The sequence below is a fragment of the Arachis ipaensis genome, chromosome B05 (assembly GCF_000816755.2).
Source record: "Arachis ipaensis cultivar K30076 chromosome B05, Araip1.1, whole genome shotgun sequence".
NCBI classification, from domain to species: Eukaryota; Viridiplantae; Streptophyta; class Magnoliopsida; order Fabales; family Fabaceae; genus Arachis; species Arachis ipaensis.
Genome location: NC_029789.2, coordinates 16,067,338 through 16,076,498, shown reverse-complemented (window position 1 = coordinate 16,076,498; position 9,161 = coordinate 16,067,338). Strand labels below are relative to the sequence as shown.

Sequence of the window (9,161 nt, the reverse complement as noted above, 5' to 3'; positions counted from 1 at the left end):
TGCCTTGATGGATATGAATTATTATAAGAGAAATACTAAATACTATTATAATTTATTATTTTTAGTCAATAATTAATTATTATTATAAATATATATGTCATATTCAACTACATGAAAAAATTGAACTAGGTGACCCATATAAGATTTAGAATCTATTCCACGAATAATGATTAATTGAGTTTTGTTTTTCAACAGAATTATACTGAATAGAAATTAAAGACAAAGATTAATTGAATTAATATCAGCGTAATTTTTTTTTCTTTTGAAATTGAAATGGTACTGTTCATATATGGACCAAAAAATATTAAGTCAGACTTAAAAAAAAATAAAAATCTACTCAAAAAAGTGATTTCTTCTACTTATCCATCCGACCTCCTACAGGTCCTTGGACGCAACAAAGGAAGTTCTACTTTACTTATCTAAACAAGTAATTGACTTCTGAAATATCTTTTATAATTTTTCTTTTATCTAAAAAGAAGATCTCAAGAAATTCTCAGTAATAAAAAAACGATTATCCAGTATCAAAGATGGAGCTACACTAAAACGGTGGTTATCTCTCTACTAAAAATATACTGATGCACTCAGGTATATTTAGAACCCAATCTACTAAAAATCTGCTTAAATCCCTTGCTAACTTAAGCATCAACGTCTCTTGCAGGTACCACCCTCACCTCCTCACGAAGGACATGGACGGCGGCACCTCGGCACCAGCACAATTCGAACACCGCCTCAGAAGGAGTCTAGACTTCGCGTTCAGGCCCAAATCACCGTTTCAAGTAACCTTCGGAACATTGACGCCATTGTCGGGAACCTGAAAGTCTACATCCACGTATGGCGGACAACCAGTATGAAGACAGACATTCAGCATCTGAGTCAGAACCAGAACCCCACAACAACGACCTAATACTAGCATTACCTCCACCCCGGGAGAGAATAAACGCCCCCCACAGAGAGGGAACGTCGGAAAACCCTCATATGCGACGGATTCATTCAAAGGTCCACCTACCTGAGGACGAAGAACCTCCGCATCCAACGGAGATATTAGGGTTAGTTCACCGCTATTGCGGCCAATTGGAATAACTCGAGCTGGAGGCTGAATGACAACAAGAAGTAGAGAGAGAATTACGAAAAAAGTACGACGACGGAAAGAGCTGGAGGAAAAGCTCTTGAAGTTAGAAGCCGACTTTCGAAGACGGAGCAATTGGGCAGATCAGAAGGAAAGCCCTCTTGGAGGGAAAGATCCGTTTGTTAAAGAGATCATGTGAGCTAGGGTTCCCATGAAATACCCTTGATATGGATCTCAATGATAGCACGAACGACCGGAGGCATCACCTCACTAATTTAAAAAATTGGATGTATCTAGCTGATGTTTTTGATGCAACTCGTTGCAAGACTTTTCCGACAACTCTGACTAAAGCAACAATGAAATAGTTTGACAACTTGCTACCCAAGTTGGTAACTTGCTTTGATGACCTGGCAAGGAAGTTGCTTATCTGATTTTCAATTCAGAAAGACAAAGTCAAGCATGCTCCAAGAGTTAGAGGTTAAACAAGAAGTCAGAGAGACACTCCGAGATTATATAAAGAGATTTAACAAAACCTGCTTGAAAATACAAACTTACCTCTTGAAGAGGTAATAATGGGATTGGTTAATGGCCTTAAAGAAGGGTCGTTATCCCAATCCATATCCAAGCGACACCCGACTTCCTTATATGAAGTACAAGAGTGGGAAGAAAAGTACATCATCATCGAAAAAAATTTTCGATTTAGAGAGTCCCCCACCCCCGAGGCCAAACTTGTCCTACCAAGATCGGGACAAAGAGAAGGAAGCTAAGAAAAGGGAAGAGTACAACTAGAAAAAGTCTCAAAGATACCATAACTACATCCCACTCCGAGTTTCTCTTGTAGATGTTTACAGGAAGATATGTCACACAGAAAAGCTTCCACCTCCTCGACCCATCAAACACAAAAAGATTGGAAGTTGTACGGAATATTACGAGTACTACAAGTTATACGGGCATTCTACTAATAATTGTTATGATTTAAAGAATGTCATAGAAAAGTTATCCAGAGAAGGTCGGCTAGAAAGGCACCTGGCCGAGAGGTCGGACAATCAAAGAAAGAAGAAAAGAGATGATGATGATGATGATGGAGGATGGCGAGATCAACCCTGGAAACTCCTGAGAGGCACATACATATGATAAATTGAGGGTTCACAGGAGGAGAAATCACTAAATCCTCACGTAAAAGGCATCTTAAAAAGGTATACCAAATTGAAGAAGATAACAGAATTCCTTATTTACCCATAATGTCATTCACTAAAGAAGATGCACAAGGGGTGACACCTGGTCACGACGACCCAATAGTAATAACAATGATCCTTGCCAATGCAAATCTCCACAGAACTTTGGTGGATCAAAGAAGTTTGGTAGACATACTGTTTAAGCCCGCTTTCGATAAGTTTGGATTAGAAGAAAATGATCTGAAGGCTTATCCAGACAACTTTTTCGGGTTGGAAGATGTAATAACCACGACTAATTAACCGCCTAATTAGGTAATTAATATTGCTCAAATTAGGTTTCGAAAATTTAGAGTGAGAATTTGAGGATTTAAATATGATTTTTGGACTCAGTGGTTTTTCCTGAATCAGAAAATGTATTTTCTGCGAAAAACCAAGAAAAACCGCGAAATTGGGTTCCACCTCCAGTTTATTCTGTTAAATTAAATTGTGATGCTAGTTGTTTTGCTCCTTTTGGCTATGCTGATTTTGGTTGTATCATTCACAATTTTGATGGATGTTGGTTGAAATATTGTACTGGAAAAGTCAAAATGTGTAGTGTTCTTTTTGTTGAATTGTATGTGATTTGGAGAGGTTTACTTCTAGGTTGGGATAGTAGATTTCGTGAGGTTATTTGTGAAACAGACTGTTTAGAAGCTCTTTTCTTGGTAAACCAAAGAATACTTGGTAAGAATATTCCAGAATGAGATTTGGCAAAGCATATACAGAAAGTGAAGGTTGTAGAAGGCTTAGAGAAGGGGGATTGAATCTATGACCTTCTTTTATGTTACTGGATTAACCCTTTAAAACAAACTTTCAATTCTGATTCTGTTTGAACTCAGCAGCAGAAATTTATGAGACAATTTCATTTTGTCGTATGAATATCAGAAAGCAGAACAGAGCAGAGAAGAGAGAAGCCCATCATGTATCCTAGTTCGGTTGCCCTTGTGCAATGCAACCTACGTCCAGTCTCCACCACAACAGTGGTGGAATTTCCACTATAGTTAAAGTATTACATACACCAATTTCACAGGATTGACACAATCCTTTCACACTCAAGTTCTAACCTAACTTGACATTGGCTATACTAATACCTAACTCTTCACTCTTAGTGCTAACCCAACTAAGAAAGGGATACCTCACAAGTACAAGATACAAGACACAGACTTACCTAAAGAAATCAGAGATGACTCTAGGCTTTTCTCTCAAGTGTATCACTTAGCCTCATTCACTCATTGGCTTTTACTTGAGCTCTCTCAATATGCCTTTTCACTCAAGAAATTACAGAAAGATAAATATTAAAAAGTAAATTACAATCTGTAAAACATGAAGGAGATTGACTTCATCAACAGCCTCTTTGCTATGTGATAAACCAGATTTGCATGTCTCTGATTCAGTTCTTCATTTTTCGCAGAATGCTTCTTTGAAAGAAAGCACTGTCCAAGTAGAGAAACTTCTTCAGAGAGCTTCTTCACAGAACAAAAACGTCAATACACTGGGTTATCTCTCTTTGGCTTCTGAATGAACAAAAATCTTCTTTTATCTCCTTGCATGTTGCTGGGTTGTTCTCCCTAGGTCAACTTCTTGAGCTTTGTGCTTCACCAATCCACCAACTCACATTTTCTCATTAATCTTCAGAATAGAAACTTTAGTTCTGACCTTCTCTTGTTGACCGAAAGTCATAGGAAAGCAGAAAATAGATATCCTCAATGGTAAACCCAAATCTTGGCCATTGAGAAGCTACTTGGACCCCAAGACTCACTTGTGACTGTAGATGCACAGCAGTGGGAGCAGAGATCATCTTTCCCATGAATCTCAGAATGAATAGGCAGAACGTTGAAGATGGAGAGAAGAAGATATGATGCATGTATAAGGAAATGGGTTACCTTTTATCTTTGTCTTAGCTTGATGTGGTTTGAAATGGTTGATTAGACTTCTGCCTTTCAAACTTAATCTTTCTCTTTCTTGCTTCTTCGGTGATTAGCTTAGAGAAGAAGCTCTCTCTCTTTCTTCTGTGATTTCTGACCAAGAGGGAAAAAGTGAACGTTGATTTAGTGAAAGCAAGTGAGGGAATTGTTTGCTATCGGGCTTGGATCGGATCATTTCATTTGGCCCGTTTTGATTTCTCAACTTTGTTTCCTTTTGGGCTTCGTTTATATTATCAGCCCACCAGCCTTGTTCTGGTTTCATCCAATTTGGGCTGCTGTATTGATTTGTGGCCTGCAATGCTCAATTACAACTAATTAACATTAGTTAGATAAATGCCCAAAAATAATGTTTATCATTATTAATTAATTTAGTTAATTTCTTAACTCAACAGAAAGTTATAAATTGGAATTAGAGAGTCTCTATTCTTTTAATTAGAGGAATGCAAATAATGTTGCAAATTGCATGGTTAGAGCAATTACTTCTGACATGACATTCACTCAACTTAGAGTCAACTATAGAATGAGTTTCAACATCTAATAAATTTAGATATAAACCTAACTAATTAATTTAGTTTTGTCTATGTTTTTTTCGTTTCTTTTCTGTTTAGTCACCATAAAAAATACAAATCCAAAATTCTAAATATATACTTATTCATCAACTTCTAAATATATACTTATTCATCAACTTCCTATGAAAGCATGGAAAAAAAAAAAAAAAACTTTTAGTTCCCATTTTCTTTGAGAATAGTAGCGTACGAACTCTTAAAGACCCATTGGGCAGAATACCTAACAGACGCCCAATTAATAGCGTCCATGAAAGTCTTTTATAAGTCATCAAAGCCCATATTTGGACACGACCAAATCCACCCCAAGTCAACCATTCTGTTACAACTTACAACCTTTTAACTTGCCACTCTCTTTCTCCACAACCACCACCGTTATTCTCCCCATAATCCGATTCAATGGGCGGCAGCTGCAGCTCCACCGCCGCCAACGGCGCACCATCCTCCCAAGCTCACAATAACACTGCTGAAGCCAATCGACCCTCCAATGGCATCAACGTCCTTCATCCCCATTCCAACCCCACCCCACACAAACCCCCACCCCCTTCCTCCTCATCCGCCACCATCGGCCGGGTGTTGGGCCGCCCCATGGAGGACGTCCGCTCCTCCTACGTCTTCGGTAGGGAGCTGGGGCGGGGTCAATTCGGCGTGACTTACCTGGTGACTCACAAGACCACGCGCGAGCAGTTCGCGTGCAAGTCAATCGCCACGCGGAAGCTAGTGAACCGCGATGATATCGAGGACATCCGCCGGGAGGTGCAGATCATGCACCACCTCACCGGCCATCGCAACATCGTCGAGCTCAAGGCGGCCTACGAGGACCGCCACTCCGTCAACCTCATCATGGAGCTCTGCGCCGGCGGTGAGCTCTTCGACCGCATCATCGCCAAGGGACACTACTCGGAGCGCGCTGCCGCCAACCTCTGCCGCCAGATCGTGACGGTTGTCCACAACTGCCACTCCATGGGTGTGATGCACAGAGACCTCAAGCCCGAGAATTTCTTGTTCCTCAGTAAGGACGAGAATTCCCCTCTCAAAGCCACCGACTTTGGTCTCTCCGTCTTCTTCAAGCCAGGTTCGTAAGCTTAATCACGCTCTCTAATTAATTAATGCTTAGTAATCACATTTATTTAGAGTTATATTAGTTAGTTAGCAAACAAGCAGACAATGAGAATTCAGAAGAATTAAGATGATTTGTTTCGTTCAAAGTTGATCAAATAGGTTCTGTTCTGTTTGAGAACAGGAGATGTGTTTAAAGACCTTGTTGGGAGCGCCTACTATGTTGCTCCGGAGGTTCTGCGTAGAAGTTATGGGCCTGAAGCTGATATTTGGAGTGCCGGCATTATCTTGTACATTCTGCTCTCGGGTGTCCCACCCTTCTGGGCAGGTAAACCTCCTTCCTTGCTTTGCCTGTATTTTTCCTTTCGCCATTTGTAATTTGATTACATCATTAGTTTAACAATTAAGATGCTAATGCGTCTAGATTTTGTTTACTGGTAGGGGGTTTATTTGATTCTTGAGCTTCACTTCAGTTCAGATGCGGGTGCTTTGGTTCTGAAAGCTTGTTTTCTTGTTCATTACTAGATATTTTGTATTGATTGGAGACTAGTTATGCTTTCTAATCTTTCTCGCATGTTATTCTTGTCTTTTGTATGAAGAAAATGAACAGGGTATATTTGATGCTATTCTTCGTGGACGCATTGATTTCTCATCAGATCCTTGGCCTTCCATATCGAGCAGTGCCAAAGATCTGGTCAAGAAGATGTTACGTGCTGACGCCAAGGAACGGCTTTCAGCAGTTGAAGTCCTTAGTAAGTTAATAAATTTCTATTATGTGAAAAGTGGTTTATATTTTATATGTAATTGTATTGCACTATTGTTTATGAAGACCAGCTTTCCATGTGTTATCTGCTGCAATAAATCTCTAGTCTTATCTTTGAGATCAGATCTGTTGGAAGGATAACAAAATCAGTGAGACTGAAAAACTGGCATGAAATAGATTTAATCGTGAAAAATGTCACTGAATCTGATTATACTTGCATGCTTTTAATTTTCTTTGATCTTATTTGAACCAACCCAGTCATAACAGAATGTTACTTGTTCTCCAGACCATCCTTGGATGAGAGAAGATGGAGCATCTGATAAGCCTCTTGATATTGCTGTTTTGAGCAGAATGAAACAATTCAGGGCAATGAACAAGCTAAAGAAAGTAGCTTTGAAGGTAAACCCATCTATGTTGTAGTGATTATGATAATCATTATCAAGCTTTTGGAAACATTGATAGCTAGAATTACTGTTAAATTCAAACTCGAGGGTTCGAAATTGTTTATTTAGTTAACAAATGCAAGTAACAAATAAACAGGGAAAATGAAAAATTATTTTCTCTTGACATAGGTTATTGCTGAAAGTCTTTCTGAAGAAGAAATCATTGGCTTGAAAGAGATGTTCAAAAGTATGGACACAGATAACAGTGGAACAATAACTTTTGAAGAGTTGAAAGCTGGTCTCCCCAAACTCGGTACCAAGCTTTCTGAGTCTGAAGTAAGGCAGTTGATGGAAGCGGTAAGATATCTTTTGTTTCTATGAATAGTTGAGCTTTTATATGATTTATTCTCCCATTGGGTGATAAAGTTTTATGGTGACCAATATTCCACCCTATTTCTAGATTTAGACTCTATGTAGGATCTCATTACATAATGGAAAACTGTGTATCATCTTGCATTTTTTATACCCACTATTGCTTTGATCCAAATTTCAGAATTGAATTCTTCGGGCGCATAACTTAAGTTTGCTTATGAATATGAACTTTTTATTTATTTAAATTAATAACTTGCGCTAACTAATACAGCATATTTATCTTGTTCCCAGGCTGATGTAGATGGAAATGGAACCATTGATTATATTGAATTTATAACAGCTACCATGCACATGAATAGAATGGAAAGAGAAGATCACCTATATAAGGCCTTTGAATATTTTGACAAGGATAAAAGCGGGTAAACTCTTTTGTTCACAGTTCATGATTTTAGAGTGGTGGCATTGCTGTGGCTTTTCATTGTCATGCACGCATGCAATGCTTCTGTTTTTATAGGTACATCACAATGGAAGAGTTGGAATCTGCCCTTAAGAAGTATAATATGGGTGATGAGAAAACAATAAAGGAAATTATTGCCGAAGTTGACACAGACCATGTAATCTTCTCCTCTCTTGTTTATTTAATTTATATTTACCAGATGTATTAATTCCCGGAGTTCTTGCAGGATGGAAGAATTAACTATGATGAGTTTGCAGCCATGATGAGGAAAGGCAACCCGGACTTGAATGTCAACAGACGTCGCAAATAACGAGATCAAGTTGAATTTGAAGTTCCCCTTTTCCTACTGATTCAGAAGCAGAGGAGGCTCAGGATGAAGGATGATCCAGCACTCTTTTATCACCTGTTAGTTTCATCTTTGGAGAGCCCTTCCTTTAACAATAACTTGTCTTTATTAGCTGAGATTGGTCATTTATATTATTTTTTGCGCGTCCAGTCAGACAATTTTCTATCCACTGTTTGTAGTCAAGAAATGATCAATATGTACAAATTTTTGAAACAGATTAGTCCCTTTTCCCCTGATAAGGCAGCCAGAAACCGAGAGTTCCAAACATTGAATGTTCCTTATTTCATGATTTATGTTAAGCAATATATCATGGCATCTTCATTTCTCTTGCTGCACTAATTAGTAACAATAATTAACTTGAAATTAGTCTAGTAAATACCATGATTCCTTAACTAGTGTTTTTGGTTGAGTCTTGAATATGGAAAAAGATCTATTTGGAAGACCTCTACCCTTATCAAGTTGGATGTTTAATAAGACTAGGATGTTTAATTAATAAAATTTATAAGAGGGTTGAAGATGAAGGAAACCTAAACAAGCAACAGGGATCAATTTTGACAGCATAATGCTAGTTTAAGTCTCGTGCAAGTAGTGACATGGTGGATCTGCATGTGCATGGGTGTATACACGCACGCCACAGTAAAAGTAAATACAAGTAGGACTTGTGAGCTGTGAGCTGTGACTCTAGCTCTGCAGACTACACTTCCTACTTGTTCTAAGACAAACAGAAATGACGCCTGTATTTGCAATTTGTCCTCCCACTTGCCAATTGGGCCGCCATCCGTACCTTACTGATTGGAGGCCATTAGGCTAATCATTAATTTTATCGTATAATATTTTCTTTACATATCTTTTTATTCTTATTTTTAAAAAAAATATATAATGAGATATCACATTTGATAAAATAAAATAAAAAGTGAAATTTAAAAAAAAAAATTGTTTGAAACTCTAGTGGCAATGTTTACATCAGCAATTTGTATAGACAATTGCGTGAAACATCATATTTCAAGGAACGG

At 38.3% G+C, this 9,161-nt stretch overlaps 1 protein-coding gene across 1 annotated transcript; it reads left to right on the top strand.

Moving 5' to 3' along the window:
- Positions 4,966-8,473, top strand: LOC107643103 (calcium-dependent protein kinase 1). The gene is made up of 8 exons (XM_016346668.2): positions 4,966-5,843; positions 6,012-6,155; positions 6,427-6,579; positions 6,877-6,989; positions 7,163-7,330; positions 7,637-7,764; positions 7,860-7,959; positions 8,029-8,473. The coding sequence occupies exons 1-8, from the start codon at positions 5,168-5,170 to the stop codon at positions 8,110-8,112; spliced, it is 1,566 nt and encodes a 521-aa protein (XP_016202154.1). The 5' UTR covers positions 4,966-5,167; the 3' UTR covers positions 8,113-8,473.

Coding starts and splice junctions, on each gene's coding strand:
- LOC107643103 (XM_016346668.2), top strand. CDS start 5,168: ATGGGCGGCAGCTGCAGCTCCACCGCCGCCAACGGCGCACCATCCTCC. Junction 5,844..6,011: donor CTCCGTCTTCTTCAAGCCAG/GTTCGTAAGCTT, acceptor GTTTGAGAACAG/GAGATGTGTTTAAAGACCTT. Junction 7,960..8,028: donor CCGAAGTTGACACAGACCAT/GTAATCTTCTCC, acceptor GAGTTCTTGCAG/GATGGAAGAATTAACTATGA.